This window comes from Tamandua tetradactyla, chromosome 1 (genome assembly GCF_023851605.1).
Source record: "Tamandua tetradactyla isolate mTamTet1 chromosome 1, mTamTet1.pri, whole genome shotgun sequence".
Taxonomy (NCBI): domain Eukaryota; kingdom Metazoa; phylum Chordata; class Mammalia; order Pilosa; family Myrmecophagidae; genus Tamandua; species Tamandua tetradactyla.
Window position 1 is genome coordinate 164,994,722 of NC_135327.1, and position 21,278 is coordinate 165,015,999.

General features: G+C 34.9%; 1 protein-coding gene across 2 annotated transcripts in view; it reads left to right on the forward strand.

Annotated features, from left to right (window-relative positions):
• The window catches only part of LOC143651410 (hyaluronidase PH-20-like), a 31,350-nt gene extending 14,168 nt beyond the window's left edge, over positions 1-17,182 (forward strand). For both annotated transcript variants that reach the window (XM_077122337.1, XM_077122320.1), the window contains 3 exons: positions 8,802-9,930; positions 10,418-10,507; positions 16,517-17,182. In XM_077122337.1, the coding sequence (XP_076978452.1) occupies positions 8,983-9,930; positions 10,418-10,507; positions 16,517-17,164 (1,686 nt within the window). In that variant the 5' untranslated portion in view covers positions 8,802-8,982 and the 3' untranslated portion in view covers positions 17,165-17,182. The remainder of the gene's footprint in view (positions 1-8,801; positions 9,931-10,417; positions 10,508-16,516) is intronic.
• The last annotated feature ends 4,096 nt before the right edge of the window (positions 17,183-21,278 follow it).

Genomic DNA, 21,278 nt, shown 5'->3' on the forward strand with positions numbered 1-21,278 from the left:
GCATTCCTGTTTTTTTATTTTAATAAAATTGAATGAAGCTGGTGTTGGGTTTGGGTTAATGCCTTAGCTTAGCTTGAAGCAATTTTTGGAGGGAGCAGGGATGTCACATTCTTTTCCTTAGCCACTTCCTGCTGTGCATGGGTGAGGTTGGGGGAGGAAATTACTTCAAGTTGAGCAGGGGCATTATTAATTGGGTTTGCAGGCTTCTTCTGTTGGAACTGGCTGATAGGGATTTTTTGCTGTGATAGGAGCAGATTTTCAAATTTCCGTTATAGCAGGAATATGTTTTAAGAATATTGCTGGTTGATCATGGCTGCTATTGACCTGTGAAAAAATTTAGTCAGACATTGTAAGAGGCAGGGGGCTAAGAGGAAAATTAATAAGAGGATAATTAAGGGCCCAATGAGGAGGAGCAGAATAGCTTGTAAAGGGGTGGAGAAGAACAAAAGAAAATTTGAGAGAAAGTTTTCCTAACCAAGATGAATCTACATCTGCATTTGCTAGATTATTATTTATTATGGCTGCACTTTCTTTTAGTATTTCAACATTTTGTTTTACTTGACCTGCATTATTGACATAAAAATAGTAGATTTCATTTAATATTGCACACATTCCTCTAGCTGTTGTGGTTAGGACATTCAGGGCTCTTTTTTGCTTCAAAACTGAAAAAGAGGCATTGTTATTAAGGGGCAAAGGGATGAACAATGAAACTAATTGTTATTCTTGGAGAGTCCAGCATCTTTGGGTTTCAGAGCTTCTTTGGTATTGAAATAATTTGGAGGTTCCAAGTTTCTGAAAAACAAATTTAATGAGTAAAATTCTATAGAGCATTAGATATTTTTTTAGAATTTCTAGGAACACTGTTGGTTGGGGTTTGCCATATCATGGCAGTTCGCAATATCTGGCTGAAGCTTGCATAAGAGAAACCTCCAGATTGACCTCTCAACTTAATTTGAAATCTCTTAGCCATTGAAACTCTGTTTCTTTTCCCATTTTTGACCAGTTTATCCATGCTTTTATCCTTGGCTTACAATGCCTGGCTAGTTATGTCCATGATTCCAAGGCCAGTTGTATCCCATGTTGCTAGGACTGGTTATGTTTCATGCTGCCAGTGCTAGGATTATACCCCTGGAAATTACGTCCCATGTTGGGGGGAAGCTCAGGGTTTGGCTTAGAGAGAAACTACATTTGAGCAACAGCAGAGATCTTCTGGGTATGACCCTTAGATACTAATTTTAAGTAGGTTCAGTTTATTATTACAAAAATAAGCTTCCTAAGGGCTAGCCTAAAAATTGAGGCCTTGGTTTGTTAAACTGGGAGCCCCTTTTACTTAAGAAAAATGTCAAATGTCAGGAATTCCCCAGGTAGTGAAGCTTAATACTTCTAGCTTTCCCAGTTCCTCAAGGGATTTGTCAACACTTTTCCATTTTCTGCCTGAAATACATTGAAATGCATCATTGCATAATGTTCATTTGCATACAACATTAATATTTTGTTTTTTGTTCCAGGTTTTATATTAAATAAAGTTGAATTAGGTTGTTTAATTGACTACATCAATTAAATTAGATGGTGCAAATGCTTCATGTTAATTCTCAGAGCTGGAAAAACAAATCTGAGTTTCTGGTGTCACACAGATACTTACTGGGCTATACAAAGAGCAAAGCACCTCAGAATTTAATGATAACAATTAACCCTTATAATTTGAGCTTTAGTCTTTATAAGCATTTTTAATGAAGGTTCTTTCAGAAGCAAAAACATTAGCCATTTTATGCTGAGAAACCATAACAGAAGTTTTGTTTGGCTTCACTTTTATATATATTTACCAGAGTTATGTTATTTGATAGATAAAATATGACATATATATTTGTTCAACCTTTCCTTTAAAGTGGAGCATAGCCTAGGCTAGATTTAGCCAACCTTACCCTTAACGCATCTTCCTTGACAAGGCAGATATATGTGTGGCTGATTGAGCAGAGGACTTTCCTAGTCCCAGCAGCCGCACACCAAGCATTTATGAACAGCCTGCTTTTTAGGCCCATCATCTAATGCATCATTGCAACATCTTTGTATTATTTTAATAAATACCCTTCTTAGTATTAAAAATAAACTTGAGGGCGGGCCGCGGTGGCTCAGCGGGCAAAGTGCTTGCCTGCTATGCCGGAGGACCTCGGTTCGATTCCCGGCCCCAGCCCATGTAACAAAAAACGGAAAAACAAAATACAATAAAACAAGAAAATGTTTAAAGATGTTTCCCTTTCTTCCTTCCTTCCTTCCTTCTATCCTTCCTTCCTTCTCTCTGTCTTTCCTTTAAAAAAAAAAAAAAAAAAAAAAAAAAAAAAAAAAAACTTGAGCACTTATGCTTTTAGTAGGAAAGCAAAGCATTGCAACTGACAACTTGGCAGTTTCTATGATTTGTAGTCTTTTTGGAATAATTAAAAACCTGACTAACAGCACCACACCATTGCTCAATATTATACAGATTAGTATTAGGATATAATATGGACAATGAGAACAATATTAAAGCTTGAGGAATTTAGACAATCTCTAAATATAAGAATAATATTTTATCTATATAAATTTAACTAGAAACAGGATAGAAAATCCCTTCTAACCACTTTAATACTTCCCAAACACCTCCTATGCAATAGGTTAAACTATTTTAATACCTTATTTATATAAGGTGAAAGAGCAAATTATTCGTAACAGTTTTTCCCTTAACAGTGAGAAGACTTGTCTTTTGAAATAAAGGATAATGCCAACATAAATATTAACTAGGACGTTATTCTGATGTCTGTTTTATTTTAACAGAGAGAAAAATAAACTTTAGTTTTATATAAGTACTCAGCTTTGTAAGAAAGCTTCTTTTTTAAAAAAATATATAATATGTAAAGCTTTTGAACCTACATGCTTCCTTCCAATAGCAATATTCATGAAAGAAACAGAGATACTACAAAATAGTAGAAGAAGAAAGAAATTTATACTTGGATTTGGAACACAGCCAAGCATCTACATATTTTATACTCAGAGTACACAATTTATTACTTCATAATATACCTAAAATCTCTCAGTCCAATTCAGCACTACTTTCAGAGATCAGAAAAGCCCCAAGTTTGAAATATAATTAGTTTTTATATTTAAGGGATTTATATCTAAGAAAAAAAACTGCAACTTTTTAACGTTATTTCCAACTGTTAAATAATTCCAGGAATGTGTTAGTTAACAAAATTGTTATGGTTTTTAAAAACTAGTTCAGAGTTCTATTTATTTAAATGCTGCTCTCATTTAAAAATCTTACATGTTTTCTCTTCTATGAGAACTTCTTAGGTCATTCTTTATCTGCTTTTTAAATTCTTCCAGCATTTTTATACCTTTGCTACCACTGTTTTATACTATGCCTTGATAAATGTGTATTCTAACCAGAATATAAGCCCTTAGAAGCTAAGATTTATATATTTTTTATTTATGACAGACTGGCATTAATAAAGCCACTACAAACTGAATTTTTTATATTTACTGAGGTAACAAACACCCAAGTAACAAAAAAGCAGATTTTTTTGAAATCCAGGTAATTAAGGTTATTAAAAAATCTATTTATATTTCTTATTAAACTTAAGTTATTTCTTAAATAGGATATATTTGGAGCATTATCGTATCCTTATTTTTACTATATTTAAGTGCCAACATTACCATGTACATTGCTCTGTTTATGCAACCTATTAGGTTATTTTAAGAGGAATTTTGAAAGTGTACTTATAATATTAGCTTATTCATTAGTAAGTTTATTTAAATTTAAGGAGAACATACCTAAGCAGAATAAAATTGAATTTTTTTGATTCAAAACTTCATCATTTAATTCCTTCTATTGTTCTTATGATATCCTAAAATTACAAAAAACTTAAAAAGTTCATTGACTATTAAGCTCTGGAAAATATATTGAACCCATTCAATTTGTCCCAAGTATAAATCTAGGAAAAATTCTTAATTGATTGCACAGACAGATATATATCAGGCTTTTGGGGTTTGAAAGTTTTAAGTAAGGGCCATGGAATTTTGAGTGTTCCTGTGCTCTTTCTTTAACTATTTTTAATTATTCTGTCTATTTTATTAAAAGTTGTGACCAGGATCATTGGAAAAGATCTTTGCTTTTTCCAGAGGCAGCTCTTTGGTAGTTTTCTGCTGCCTTAGGAAATTCTAGTGACAGTTTCTTTCTAATGACCCTCTTTGTTTATAGTAATTACAAAACTGAAGATTTTGAATCTTGTCATTCAGATTTTTTTTATTTCAGAAATTCCAATTTATATATTTATATCAGGCATCTAAATATTTCTAAGCAGTTCAAATAGAGCTCATTAAGAATTTTTATTAATTTGCTTTTATCATCCAGAGGTATGAGACTATACATTGAAAGTGCATATAGACACAAACAGGAAATTCATTATTAAAAACAACAACAACAACAACAGAAGCACAGAAATACTTTTGAGGGGACAAATAAAGGAATCCTCAGCATTAAGGAGGTCTGCTGAGGGGTAGAAAGCTTAGAAGGTTTTTCATAAAGCAGGTGAAGTGATAGAATGGCACAGAGAAGGTCGAGACTTCAATAAATTTGTTAAGCTTGGGAATAGGGAGTAGCGAGCTTCAGACCATTTACTGTTCTGCCAAATAAAATTATCAAATTTGGTGGGAATTTGATAACCAAAAGTGCTGTTTTCCTGCCAACATTTTTTTTATTGTTGTTCTGGAAGGCATTGCAGCCAAATCATATTGCAGAGAAAAATAAGTTTCTTTGGTTTTATTTCCCCTCCTAATTGAGGTTTATTGAGATTATGGAGTAAACATCTGAGTGGAGTAGATTTAAGGGGAAGAGTAGTTTTAGAGCTACTGTGAAGTGATTGGTGTTTCCCATGATTGCTAGGGTAGGCATGGCCTTAAAGGAAGCCAGGGTGCCATGCTGGGGTTGGCTGAGGTAGGCGCTGCATTAAAGCAGGCTGAGGTGTCCCCAGAACACCAGACAAGTTAAGATTACAGGATGACCCAAGACTTAGCTCCTATGCGGTTTAAGTAAGACTAATGACCCAGATCCACGATCCATTGTGGGGACAAATCAGGTGCCCATTTTTTGTCAGGGGCCAGGAAAGTGTGTGTAGTCTTTCATTCAAGGCATCCCGCAAACTACTTTGACTGCTGCATGGGGAAAAATGCTCCTGGAGTATTGGAGAGTGTTGACTGAGCACTAAGATTTTTTAGGCTGGTAGAGGCTAGGGTGCTATGTTAAGGCAGGTCTAGGTGCCATGCTGGGGTGGGCTGGAGTGTCCCTGGGACACTGAACAAAACTCTTTAGGGGAAGATCTGTGCGAAGGAATCACTTACCTAGGGCCGAATTAGTTGTAGATGTTTGAGTGTCATGGAGGTGAGCTGGTGTCATGTCAAGATGGTCTGAGTCAATGGACTCAAGCCCTTAAGTGCATGGAAACATGAACAATGGTGCAGTTTGGGGAACAGAGTCAAATAGAATGTTGTCCCATTGCCCTAAGGGGCTAGGAAACTCAAGCCTTGGTTGAACCTCCAAAAAAGTTGACTGGAAGGCTATTCCATCACCCCAAGGTGAAACTCCATTCCTGGGTTTCAGCACCTGATCGCAGGTCTAAGTCATTAAAGAATCCACACAGGACAGCAAGTCAAAGCTTGACAGATTTATTGAGGGGAGAAACTGGGAGAAAGCAGATGGGAGTCACCAGCAAAAAGAAAGAAAGTGGCTCCAGCTCTCTTTTTGATAGCCGCTTTTTTTAAAGAAAAAAAAAATGCACCAGGAGGGGAGGATGTGATGTGCAACAGTATGTACTGGCAGGGATTATTAAGCAGGAATAGTCCTTGACTGTAGGTTTATGGTTGTTGTTTGTCATATAGGCATATCTGGTCTCCCTTCATTTGCCTTCTGGTGGCTGAGGTGCTAGCATGCCTGGGGCTCTCAAACATCTCTCAGCTGTAATCATTGTGATCTTACTGCTATGTCTGGTTCTGCAAAAGAAGATGAAGAGCCCTGGGATCAAAAGTTCCTTTTACCTATAAAGGTCTTTTTCTGAGACTTAAGTCAAACAGTTACTAGGGACAAAGATGGTCATTATATACTGTAAAGGGCACTATTTCACAGGAAGATGCAACAATTATATATATATATATATATGCACCTAACGACAAGACCCCCAATATGGCAAATACTGACAGATTTGAAGGGAGAAATTGATGGTTCCACATTTATAGTAGGAGACTTTAACACACAATTCTCAATAATGAATAGAACATCCAGTCAGAAATTCAATAAGGAAGTACAGGGCTTGAATGATACACTAAACCAACTAGAACAAACATATATAGAACATTTCACCCAATGAAAACAGAACACATATTATTCTTAAGTGCAAATGTATCATTCTCCAAGATAGAACATATGTTGGGTTATGAAACGTGTCTTAATAAATTAAAAAATATTGACTCATATAATATACATACTCCTAGCACAACAGAATGGAGCTAGAAATCAATAACAGAAGAAGTAATGAAAAATTAGCAAGTATGTGGAAATAAAACAATATCCTTTTAAACAATCCGTAAGAGAAAGAGGGCATCAGATGCAAAATTAGGAAATATCTTGCAGTGAATAAAAACGTAAATACGACATACTAAAATGTATGGGATGCAACAAAGGCAACACCAAGAGGGAAATTTATAGCTTGAAGTTCTCACATTTAAAAAAATTTAAGACTTTAAATCAGTGTCCTAACCTCTAAACTGGAATAACTGGAAAAATAAGAGAAAATAAACCCAAAATGAACAGATGGAGGGAAACAGCTAAAATTAGAGCAGAGATAACTGAAATGGAGAATACAAAAACAATAGAGAGAATAAAAAAACAAAAGTTAGTTCTTTGAAAGATCAATAAAATTGACAAAACTTTAGCTAGACTGATAAAGGAAAAATGAGAGAGGACATACATGACTAGAATCAGAAATGAAAAGGTGGACATTACTATGGAACCAAATGAAATAAAAAGGACTGTAAGAGGATACAGTGAACAATTGTATGTGTACAAATTAAACAACCTAGATGAAATGAACAATCTTCTGTGTGAAGCTCTCTTACCTTGGGCTTTCTTTGTTGGGAGGTTTTGGGTTACTGATCCAATCTCTGTAACTAGTTGCTGGTTTGTCATGAGCTCCTGTATCTTCTTGAGTCAGGGAAGGTAGTTTGTGTGTTTATATGTCACCAACCTTATTATTTGAAACATTTTAAAAAGTAAGCTCACATTTATCAAAGACAAAAGCGTCCATTCTTTTCTGAAGACTTGTGGGTAAAGATCTTCCCAATAGGCATATTCTGTCCCATATTTTTTTAGGTAAGATAGCTTAGAAATTAGATTTGAGTGCTATTGTTTCAGTAAGTTTAGCCCATCCTTTCTCTGAGATATAGGGAAATTGGATTCTTTCTCAAATTCAATTTACTTCTCCCACTTAATGGAGGTCAGACATTGGTGTTGGTAGTTTGTGAGACTGCCATGGAAGCAATGATTTTTTTTCCCCTCACAATATTACTTTAGGCCAAGAATTTCTAATCCTGAGCAAGAAAGTCCATAAGGCTTTAAACTATAAAAATCTTTAGCCCCATTACATGTTGTTAATGTTAGGGAAAAATTCAGTATCTTCAAAAATGTGAAACTTCACTGGTTCTTAAGATTTTTTTTTTTTGACTATGGAGTTATCTTTAGGGTTATTTATTTTTTTCATGGATGGGAATGAATGGAAAATTTGTCAAGGTAAGGATGTGTATTCCTGGGAACGGTGGCATAATTCCCATTGTGTCTTCACATAGCTGTATACCACTAATCTAATGAAAGAGAAAGATTCTAATTTCCTCTTAGAGTCACAGATCATTTAAATATGCTTTCTTATAGGTAAGTTTTGCCAGTAATAAATGTTAAATGGTACACAGTTTAATTCCTTGGGTCAGGACCAGGAGATTTTAATGCACCAAAAGTTTGCTGTAACTCTTCACATTGTGACAATCATAATGACAACAAAATCTCATGTATTAACAATGATAGAAAGGCCAAAATTTATATTTTGCTTTTATTATAAACCAGAGCAGAATCAATCCTTGCAGAGGAAGATATAGAACAGCAAGCATTTCTATAAACTTTTACTATGAGTGCACATTATCATATGATTTGATGGAACAATATCCAAAAGGACGTTTAAACTTTTCCCCTGGGAAGGATATAGTGATTGAAGCAATAGTTTCCAGCAAACTTTTGGCTTATTACCTCTGGCAGGAGTGAGTTTTGACACCTACCTTACCTGCCCCTTTCAAAAAAAGAAAGAAAGAAAAGTAAAAGAAAAAAAAATTGAGATTTCACAATTCTGAGGGGCTGTTTTAAATATTTGGTTGACCACTATGTGGTGCTATTTCAAGAAGCAACAAAAAAGAATAAGATGATAGAATCAAAATTTCTTTTTTAATCTTTTCCTAATTTGCAGTTTGGTGCAGTGTTCTGCACATGTAGAAAGGCAATAAGAAAAATATCTGCATTAACCCCTATAAAGGCTCAGTAATTATTTGGAGGACAAGAAAAATATTAGTTATAATAGAATTTGTATCATATATAAAAAGAAATAATTTTATTGATTCAACTGCTGGGGTAGGTCCTCCCATCTACACTGTACTTAAAATTGAGAACTTGTTAAAACATACATTTTCTGATACAGAAATGCAGTATAACAAACAATATATTCTGTGTTTTTTTTTAGTTGCAAAACACTACTGAAATAAGAAGCAAGAATATTTGAATGTGACATGGTCACTATACTTTGTCCATCAGAGTGGCTACATTCCACTACCTTTTCCTGTGCTTATATCTAGTATCAAATACTGGATAAATTAAAGTGTTTAGGAAGAAAGAAGCGACATCTATACCAATTGCTCCTTGCAATGGCAGTGCTAAGTTTCAAGCACATCCTCTTCCTTGGGTTCAAAAGAGCAGTCCAAGCAGTGTTCACTTTCCTTCTGATTCCATGTTGTCTGGCTTTGAATTTCAGAGCACCACCTCTTGTTCCAAATTTTCCTTTCATCTTGGCCTGGAATGCCCCTACTGAACTCTGTGCTGATAAGTTTAACATATCACTAGACATGAGCCTCTTCCCCTTAATAGGAAGCCCTCGAAAAGATGCTGACAGGCATGATATTGCATTATTTTATGCTGATAGACTTGGCTACTATCCTCATATAAATGAAGTGACAGGCGCAAGTGAGAATGGAGGAATCCCCCAGAAGGGATCCTTAGATGGACATTTGCACAAAGCTGCAAATGACATTTCCCAGAATGTGCCAACTGGCCACGTGGGCTTGGCTGTCATCGACTGGGAAAACTGGAGGCCCACCTGGGCAAGGAACTGGAAACCTAAAGATATTTACAAGAATATGTCTATTAGTTTGGTTCTGAAACAAAATCCACTACTTAATATTGGAGAGGCCACTAAGATAGCCAAGGAAGAGTTTGAAAAGAAAGGAAAGCAATTCATGTTAGACACTTTAAGGCTAGGAAAGTCACTTCGGCCAAATTACTTGTGGGGTTATTATCTTTTTCCGGATTGCTACAACCATAATTATAATAAACCTGGATACACTGGAGATTGCCCTGATATAGAATATAAAAGAAATGATGAGCTTGGTTGGCTGTGGAATGAAAGCACAGCCCTTTTTCCATCAATTTATTTGAATCGTCATCTACAATCTACTCCACAAGCTGTTCTCTTTGCCCGTAATCGTGTTCAAGAAGCTGTTCGGGTTTCTCAAGCACCTAATATTAAAAGTCCAGTTCCAGTTTTTGCATATACCCGCCCAGTTCTTACTGATATGACTTCCAGATACCTTACTCAGGTAAGTTAGTCAATGTATGAGCGCTATAAAACAGTATCCACAAATGGTGCTAAGTGGAATTTAACACCAGTTTTGAAGGGAACTTCAAAACTTTTAATATCATTTAGAAATGTGTATGCATATATCTCTATGTCATTATCTAAAAGAAAAATAAGAATATGCTTTCTTTTTTAATGTAATCACATCAAATTTAACACCCATGGCCAGTGTATTAACCCAGCCCTCCCCTCCCATGGCCTGCTCTCATCAAAAGGAGTATTTAAATCAATAATCTAAGTCTGCATTTTTTAATGTGTGCAATAGCTGTGTAAAAGGTAGGGATAAATTGTGAGAAAATGCTTAAGTTATTATTATTCAGTCAGCATGCTTGGGTGCTTGAGAAAATGTTTAAATTATTGTTATTATTCGGTCAGCATGCTTAGGGGCTATTTTCCTCCATATAATACTTTCATTTATGCCTACCTGCTAACTCTATCACATTTGCCAGGATGACCTTGTGAGTACAATTGGCGAAAGTGTTGCACTGGGTGCCTCTGGAACTATAATATGGGGAAGCCTCAATTTAACCAGCAGTAGGGTAAGTTGAATTGATAGAAAACAGATGAAAACATTTCTGCCTTTAATATTTTGAGATATTGAATAAGAAAATAAGTACCATACTTGGCACATAGGAGGAGCTCAATTAATACTGCTTGAATCAAATTTTCTTACATTTCTGCGGTCATGTTTTAAGGTAGGAAATACTGTGTGTGTTTTTCAGGGAGAAAACAAATTCAGTGAGAATAATTGAAATTTACTGAACACCTATTACATTTATCCATTCATTCACTTGATCATCCAAGGACGTTTTTTGCAGAAATCATCAAACTAAATTCATAAACCAAATCTGTTCTATGATCTGTTTTGTACAGCTCATGAGCTAAGAATGGTTCTAATAATTTTAAGTGTCTGAGGAAAAGAAGACATTTCATAATGTGTGAAAAGTATGTAAAATTAAAGTTTCAGTGTGTACAAAATTTATTGAAACGCTGCCTCAGGTGGTGTACTTGCTGTTCCCTCAGCCTAGAATGCTCACTCTCCCCCAGGTAACTGCATGGATGGCAAAGATGCAAAGACATTTCCAAGAGGTCTACTCTGAGCACCCTATTAGAATTGTAACTCCTCCCTGTAGCATCATCTCCTCTGCCTTGGTGAACTTTTTCTTTCTTTACAGTACCTAACCACCACTTACATGATGATGCTCAGTGTCTCCCACTGCTATAATATGAGCTCCAGGAGGCTAGGGATGTTGGCCTGTTTTATTACTGATGTAATGCAAGTAACTAGAACACATTATTAACCAGTAATTAATAATAACAGAAGTTGGTGAGAGCATAGTCATGTCCATACATCTAGGTATGAGTCTATGGAGGTTGTTGCACTACAAAGACAAAGTTGAGACGTTATATGAGAGACTATATGGTTCATAAAACTTAGAGTATTTAGTGCATGGACCTTTACAGAAAACATTTCCTAATGCCTGACTTGTTGAACACTCATTGTTACGGAGAGTCTGGTATGAGTTGTGGTTGGTGAGAGAGCAGAGAATCAGATGTAAGGATCCATAAGCAATGTGGCCTTTAACTTTGAGATGGGAAGCCATTTGAGGGTTTTGAGAAGAGAATGGTAATTCTTAACTAAATGTTAGAATAATCACTTAGCTGAGGTGAAATTAGATTGTAGGAGCACAAGAGTAAGGGGAGGGATGAAAGGCAGGTGATCGCATGGACCACAGGGTTACCCAAGGTGGTGCTGGTAAGTGTTTGAATGAATATGAATTATGAAAATAGTCCTTTTTTAGGGATAGAAGTATTGGCCAAGGAATGGATGTCGAGTAGGATAAGTGAAGTGATTGAGGTGACTACTAGGATTTTGGCTTGAAAGTGTTGCCATTGACATGGGAAAGACAGGAGAAATCCTTTGGTGGGAGCTGGGTTGAGAGAGGAATGGGGGCAATCAGAAGTAGAATTTTGAAAATATCACTCAGTGCACACAAAACTGGCCAAAACTTCCTTAAGGGAAAGGAAAAAGAAATCCTTCTTTTCTTCACAGTTTATTTTTAGTACCATCACTTTCAAGTAAAATTTTAAGCAAAGCTCTTTTTCTTTGGGAAAAATTGTCTATGTATAGTATGAATTGTATTCATTCTCTCATAATACATTTCTTTACTTCAAAGACCTTTCACCCTTTGACCTATTACCTTTCTCTCTTCCTTTATTTACATCTGTTTAATTCTTCATATCAGGTCTCTTCCACCACTTCTTCAAATCCACTTGATTTGGTGCAAGAGTAAAGCTGTTACACAAACACTGCTGAATTGGAGTTAAAATTTTCCTTCTGTGATAGATGTGGAAATATTAGAGACTCATGTGCCATGGAGACTAATAAAGTTCATGAGGCAGGAATCCTATCTTAAGACCTATGAAAAATAAGCTTTATACTGTAAGACCAGACGAAATCTTGGGATTAATAAAAGTCATATTAATCTCCTTTCCTTCAGGCAGAGTAGTGTTACTCTTACTTTATTTAAAAGTATTTCATAGCAGTCAGATTTATGAAAATTTTTCGATGTAGCCTGAGTCCTTCCTGTCTATTTGTTATAATTCTGTTTTCCATGATTTGACCACCAATGAGAAGAAATAACAGAAAATGTAAATACTGAGAAAAGTGTATGTCCCTTGGGAAAATCTTATATATGTCATAAAAAAGTTCTTTAAAAAGTATAAGTATGTTCCTCCCAAGTATACCCCCCTTTTTTGTTGCTTTCCTAAAGCCATAAGCTCCTTTTGCATGTGTCCTATTAATTCTACTGTGGACCATTTATACATTCTCCATATGCCTTTTTTTATTTTGAAAAGTGAAAACTCCACTCTTTCTCTAGTTGTGGAATGAATCAGGCTTTACCTAATGAGTGTAACATATATGATCATTCAGGTGTCATACTTGTTTTTTTTTTTAAATTCATGAAAGTATATTATTAAAATTGCACTCTTTATTAAATATAGAACAAAATTTACATTAGGGTTCAATGTTCATGTTGTAAAGTCCTATGGGTTTTTAAATGCAATTTTATTGAGATATAGTCACATACCAGATAATCATGCAAAGTATACAATCGATGGCTCACAGTATCAGCATACAGTTGTGCATTCATCACCACAACCAATTTAAGAACATTTTCATTATTCCAAAAAAATGAAAATAAAAAGAACACCCAGAATATCCCATACCCTCATTCTCCCTCCCATTATTTATTTATTTTTGTCTTTATTTTCTTATTCATTTGCCCATACACTGGATAAAGGGGTGTCAGTCACAAGGTTTTCACAATTAGACAGTGATGTAAAATGCTTGTTTTTTTTTCTTTTTAATGCTTACTTTTTAATGACACTTTTCTCTTAGGTTCACGTTCTTCTACCATGATCCCCAATTCATCTTCAGTGTCATTCACACAGTGACAATCCTTCTCCCACATTTGACTATTTTCTAATTAATGTCCCTCCCTGCCATGGAATTGTTCTGTGTGGGACTCTATTCTAAATATTTCTGCTCTTTTTCTCAGTTTATGATCACTTTGATTGCTGGTTCTAATTTTGGTCCTACTTTTTTCTGTCATTTGTAATCAATAAAATCATGGATTATTTGTCATGTTTCCTCTAATTCATTGACAACTTGAGAAATTGGTAATTACATGTTTACTTGCAGTCATGGGAATTAACTAAAGAACAATTGTTTTCAAATGTATGCAAAACATTTCCTTCCTTTCGATGTCATTTTATCAAGAATTGGGCTGAAGCCAGCTCCTCCTGGCCTTAGCATGCATAAAATGATTGTTAAATTTTCAGGGATTTTGGAGCTGATTGTTAAACACAGTCATTATTAAAAATGCAATGACTGAAAATGAAAAATTAAATTATATTTAGAACAAAGGTAATAAATACTGGAAAAGCATCACTTATTATTTTCCATTTTATTTTTATCCATGCTGTGGATATAAATTGATATTTATATCAATTGCATTTATGCAGTAGAAACAATGTGCAATATCGTGCTATTCTATACTGTGCTACCAGCTACCATACCCTGTAATGTGGAGTACTTGTTTCCCAATTCTGCACTCAGTAATGTCAGATTGATAACTTGAAATCAGCCAAGCTAGGAGTATTTATACAAAGGAAATCAGCAAATTTTGTGAACCTGGCTTTGTATTTGGGAAGTCAAATGATAGATCTTTCATAGAGTATATCTTATGTTAAACAAGAGTACTTGTTTCCCAATTCTGCACTCAGTAATGTCAGATTGATAACTTGAAATCAGCCAAGCTAGGAGTATTTATACAAAGGAAATCAGCAAATTTTGTGAACCTGGCTTTGTATTTGGGAAGTCAAATGATAGCTCTTTCATAGAGTATATCTTATGTTGGCTGATGATTCTTAAACCCATTTAACCCTTTACTTACCATTTTGTCTAACCCTTACCTCCGGGCAGCTGAAGTGGCAACTATATTGTCATCTAAGCTCTTGGTATACATTCTCAAATATCTTTGGCACTGGGGATAGAGTGCTGAAGAAGGCTAACAATGTCCATGAACTCAAGGAGTTTACATTAAAGTTGGAGAAATAAAAACAACACATAACTGAGGTAGACATTTGGTATAATAAGTGCTATGCAGCTTGAAACAGCAAGAACTGAGAAAGTGGACAGAGAAGTTATCTAATAAGGTCATTGTCTAACAAAGCTGATATCTGCCTAAAAAGACAAAACCAAATTACATCAAAAACAAAAAAGGAGAGACCATTCCAAGCAAAGGGAAAACTAAGAGCAGGGGTCCTGAAAGTGTGAAATGAAACCTGCCATAGGTATGATACAACCACTACATCTGAGATATAGTGAGTGAGTGAGAGTTGTACAAGGAAAAGGAAGAGTCATGCTATGTCAGGCTGAATAAAAGTCAAGTAAGAAGTTGAATTTTATTTTATACCTCATGGAAAGCCATAGGAGAGTTAAGAAGGGGGATGATACGTTGATTTTCCATTGCTGTCAAAAAAATTACCACATAATTAACAACTTGAATAACACAATTTTTTAACTTACAGTTCTCTAAGTCAGGAGTCTGACATGAGTCTCACTGGGCTATAATCAAGATTTAGGCTAGGCTATGTTACTTTTTAGGAAAGAATCCTTTATCCTTCCTCATTTGGTTGTTGGCAGAATTCATTTTCTTATGGTTGTAGCACTGAGATCTGTGTTTATCTGCTGGTTGTCACTGAAAGGCTATTTCTTCTCCATGTCACTAGCATTGCTTGGCTTGTGGTTCCTTTCCTCTATCTTTAAAGCCAGAAATGGCAGATTGTGTCTCTCTCATGCTTTGAATCTCTTCTCTATCTTCTTCTATCTCCTCTTTCTAACCCATCTGGGAGTCTCTGCTTTTAAGAACCCATGCTATTAGACTGAGCCCACCTGATAACTCAGGATAATCTTCATGTTAGGGTACATCCCCCTACTCACATATGCAAATCCCTTTTGCCATATAAGGTAATATATTCACAGATTCTAGGGGATGAGAGCATGGATATTTTGGAGGGCATTATTCTGTCTCCCACAGATGACATCATCCTAAGAAAGGTACAAAGGAATAGGTTCAAGTGTGAGATGCCAAAATTCCTTGTCTTTTGTCTGCTGACCTTCCATCACTGCTTCCTTTGGCCTGCTGAAGAACTAGGTCAATCAGTTCACCCAACAGAACTATCAATCAGCCTTAAGATGAATCATTTGAGCTACTCACCACTCATACTCTGCCAAATAAATATGTTTTGAAAGAGAATCATAATTGAACCATAACTTGAACTACACTTAATATTTATTATAAAGAATTCTTAGGTGAACATGTTTAATTGTTTTGAGCTAGTAATTTTAAAAACACTCTTTCCAAAACTGTTTGAACTTGCCTGATAAATACAATGCTTATTATATTTGTTTATTACTTACTGAGAGATACTGATTACATGCTAGAGTCTGTGTTATACACTTTAATATACAGTGTACCTTTTGATCTTCAAAACAGTCCTATGAGGTAGGTGCTATAATTATGTTACTATTACCCATGATGAAGCTGAAGCTTAGGCAGAGTAATTAATTTTCCCAGTGTCATCCATGTAAGAAATTAGGACTTAGAAAGTTTGAGAAACTCCCAAGGTCATACAGCTCATCATTGATGGAGCTGAGACTCCAATCAGGGCTGAGTTCATTTTGTAGCCCCTGTACCATCCTGCGTTCCCTGATTAGTTTGTGGACTATTGAGGAAACACAAATCTAGGGTATATTAAGCCTCAGCCAATCAGTTAGTAGTGAAATGGCATGTGAAGTTTACATAGAAATATTTTTAAAACCCATACACAATTGGAATGGTAAAGGATAAAATGTAAAAATGATAAATATGTTCTCTACCTTTCGCTGCATCTATGTTTTTTTCCTTAAAAATTGCTTATTGCAGTGAATTGATTCACATATTGATGTTCTGACCTTATAATTTGTTGCATTTTCACAGCAAGCTTGCACGACCCTTGACAATTATATGAAGACTCTCCTGAATCCTTACTTAATCAACATCACCTTGGCAGCCAAAATGTGTAGCCAAGTGCTTTGCCAAGAACAAGGAGTATGTGTAAGGAAACAGTGGAATTCAAATGATTATCTTCACCTGAACCCAAAGAACTTTGTTATTCAAATAGGGAAAGATGGAAAGTTCACAGTACAGGGGAAACCTACATTTGAAGACCTGCAGAAATTTTCCGAAAAATTTCGTTGCAGCTGTTACACTGGCACCACTTTTATCAAGAAAGGTGATATAAAAAACATCAAAGATATTAGTGTGTGTGTCGCTAAAGATATTTGTATAGAAGCCTCTGTAGACTCAGTAACCCGTGGTCATGGGACACCTTCCTGCAACATTTCATTGACCACCACACGAGCCACAAAGTTTCCATGTGCTCCTCGGATAAATTTCAGTGAGTTTCTGGAAGGCAGTTGTAAAGCTATTTCCACAACTAACAAGGCCCAAGAGGGCTATGAGTATTCTAAGTGGAAAAACATAGCCATGATTTATATCATTCAAGTACAAGTTCAGTTCTTATTAAATTTCTTACCTCTGTACTTTACGTTTGGATGTTTTTTAACTTTTATATTAAATAATTGAGTTTTTCAGTCAAGTGATACCTATGTCCTTAAAGTTTCATATTTGAAATGTGAATCAAAACCCATGGTCAAAAATAGTATTTTTTTAGGAATGATCATTTTCTTATGATAAATTTGAACTTGAAAGTATTGATCAGTAAACAGATGACCTTGAATTATATCTTCAATTTTCAAAAATCATCAGTAGGATAATGTTATCACTAAATCCATTATTGCTACATGTTGCTTTTTAAAGTCAAAAGTAGAATTTTGATTAACATAGTATAGAATTTCTTTCATAAGATGATATCTAATTCATATTTTCTAATCACTGTGACCCTGTAGCAAATATTTCAAATGCTGTGAATGAATATATAGAACGAAGAGGCACCTGGTATCTTCCTGATTTTATCAAAGACTGAACGAAAGATCAAAAATACTTGTAGGCCTAGCTTTTTTGAGAAAAAAAGAAAGGGTTTGAATAAATCATTTTTCTGCAAATAAACAGCTTTATACAAGTAATTTGTAATAAAAATGTCAAGAAAATATGAAGGTGAGAATATGATCCGTTTAAAATGTAAGATTTTAAGTGCACCAGACTACCTTGAGCATAGAATCTATAGCTTTTAGTTTTTTTTATCCTAGTAACTTGTTCCAGTGAGTTTTATATGATCAATTTTATAAATGACTATCCTGTCAATTTTTGTACAAGGTTTTTGTAAGTCTTCAGGATTTATAATATGTATATAAAGTCTTGTAATTTTCTTTACTTTCTAGATCCTCTAATTTAATCATGTGTACCTTAAACAGCTTATATCTAAGCACCCATTCTCTCAAACCTTCACATCTATCATAGCATCACATAGAATTTATTGAGTGGTTATTCTCCACCAGACTCAGAATCAGGTTCAAGATGAAGGGTATGCTTCTTGCCATCAGTGAGCTAATATTTAACTGAAGAAGAAAAACACTGAAAATAGACAATTACAATATACTGGGACAACTAGTATGATAGAAGTTCAGCATGACTGCAAGGGTTGTTTCAACACAGTCATTCCGGGCATGATAATGGGACATTTAAATAACGTATTACAGAAGTTGTGATTTTATACAAGAATCATGCATAAAACACAAAATTCTCATACACTATCATACCACCTTGCATTGGTGTGGAAAATTTGTTAAATTGAGGCTAGCATTTTTTAATAATAGTACTATTTTTTTTAAGTCATAACCAGCATTTATTGAAAGATTTTGTTTTAGACACTGTGTGAAGCAATTTACATGGTTCACCTCATTTTTAACACCCAATACAGAGAGCTGCGAAAAGGCCTATAATAATTATTATTATTTTTAGAGAAGCTATAGATTTACAGAAAAATTATGTAAAATACAGTGTTCCCATATACTCCCTCTATTATTGACACTTTACATTAGTGCATAACTTTGTTACAATTGAGAAAAGAGTATTAAAATAGTACTATTAATTATAGTCTAAACTTTACGTTAGGTGTGTTTGTCCCATATACCTCCCTACTATTAACAACTTGTATTGGTGTCATATATTTGTTATAATCCATGAAAGAGCATTCTTGTACTATTAACCACAGTCCAACATCCACAATAGGATTCACTGTTATATACACTCATGTTTTACCTTCTAATTTTCGTTCTAGTAAAATACATGACCCAAAACTTCCCCTTTGAACCACATTTGCATACATAATTAAGCACTATTACTTTCACTTACAATAATGTGCTACCATCACCATCATCAATTTCCAACCCTTTACTAGTCAACCTAAATAGAAACTCTGTACAAATTAAGCACCAGCATCCCCTTCTCTACTCCAACTCTATCCCGTGGTAACCTATGTTTTACACTCCAACTTTGAGTTTACTTATTATAATTATTTTATAACAGTAAGATCAAAGAATATTTGTCCTTTTGTGCCTGCTCATTTCATTCAGCATAATATCCTCAAATCATCCATATTGTTGTATGAATCAAGACTTCATTCCTTTATACAGCTGGATAATATTCCATTGTATGTAGACACCACATATTGTTCATCCATCCATCAGTTGATGGACACTAGGACTACTTCCTTCTTTTGGAAATTATAAATAATGGCACTATGAACATTGCTGTGAAAATATCTGTTTGATTCCCTACTTTCAATTTTTCTGGGTATGTACCTAATAGTGGAATTACCAAGTCATGTGGTAATCCTAAATTTGGCTTCCTAAGGAGCTGCCAAACTGTCTTCCACAGCAGCTGCACTATTTTACCTGCTCACCAGCAATGAATGAGTGTTCCTATTTCTGTTTTGCTTTGTTTTTTTTTTTTTGAAAATAGTAGCCATTCTAGAGTGTGTAAAATATCTCATTGTGCTTTTGAATTGCATTTCCCTAATAGTTAATGATGTTGCACATATTTTCACGTGATTTTTAAGAAATTGTGTGTTGTCTTTGCAGAAATATCTATTTAAGGCTTTTGCCCACTTTTAAATTGGGTTGTTTTTCTTTTTATTGTTGAGTCATAGAATTTCTTACATATTCTGTATATTAAACCCTTATTGGATTTGTGGTTTCCAAATATTTTATCCTACTGAGTAATGTACCTTTTCACTCTCATAACAAAGTTCTTTGATGCAAAAAGTTTTTATTTTGAGGAGATCCCATTCATCTATTTTTCTTTTTTGCTTGTGCTTGCCTAACACAAGATCCTAAAGCTGCTACCCACATTTTCTTCCAGGAGTTTTAAGGTTCTGGCTCTTATATTTAGGTCTTTGATACATTTTGAGTTAATTTTTTTGTATAAGGTATGAGATAGGGGTCCTCTTTCATTCTTTTTCAGATGGATATCCAGTTCTGCCCACACTATATATTGAAGAGACTATTCTTTCCAAATTGAGTGGACTTGCAGTCTTCTCAAAAATCAACTGGTCGTAGAGGTGAGGGTCTATTTCTGATCTCTCGATTTGATTCCATTGGTCTATATATCTATCTTGGTGCCACTACCATGTGTTGTGACCATGGGAGCTTTGTAATGTGCTTTGAAATCAGGTAGTGTGAATGCTCTAACTTGTTCTTCTTTTTCAAGATGTTTTTGTTTTTTTCAGGGGCCCTTACCCTTCCAAATAAATTTCATATTTGGCTTTTTCGTTTATGCAAAGTAGACTATTGGAATTTTAAGTGGGATTGCATTGAATTTGTATATCATTTTGGGCAGAATCAACATATTAATGATATTTAGTCATCCAATCCACCACAAGGAAGCTCCTTCCATTTTCTTAGGTCTTCTTTGATTTCTTCGAATAGTGTTTTGTAGTTTTCTGTGTATAAGCCATTTATATCCTTGGCTAAATTCATTCTTAGATATTTTATTCTTCTAGTTGCTCTTGTAAATGGAATTTATTTCATGATTTCTTCCACAGCTTTCTTATTACTAGTGTGTAGAAACACTACTGATATTTTGTGTGTTGATTTTGTATCCCACCACTTTGCTGAATTCGGATATTAGCTCTAGAAGCTTTGTTGTGGATTTTTCAGGACTTTATATTTATTATATATATATATGTAACTATAATATATACACATTATGTATATTTTGTACCATGTCATCAGCAAATAGTGACAGTTTGAGATCCTCCTTTCCAATTTGGATGTGTTTTATTTATTTTCCTTACCGAACTGCTCTTGGACTAGAACTTCAAGTACAATGTTGAATAACAGTAGTGATAGTGGGCATCTTTGTCTTGTTTGAGATCTTAGAGGTAAAGCATTCAGTGCTTTACCATTGAGTATGATGTTAACTGTGAGGTGTTCATATATGTCCTTTATCATATTGAGGATGTTTCCTTCTATTCTTATTTTCCTAAGTGTTTTCCTAAGTGTTTTACCTACATTTCATATAGGTAGTCTAATTTTTGGCATACAGTTGTTCATACTATCCTCTTATGATCATTTTTTATTTCTATGGGGTCGGTAGTAAACTCCCCCCTCTAAAGAAGGATGCTGACCAGTTACATGGGTGGTTCAGTGGTAGAATGTTTGCCTTCCATGCAGGAGACCCAGATTTGATTTCCAGACCATGCACCGCACCCACACGCTCCCCAAAAAAAAGAAAGAAA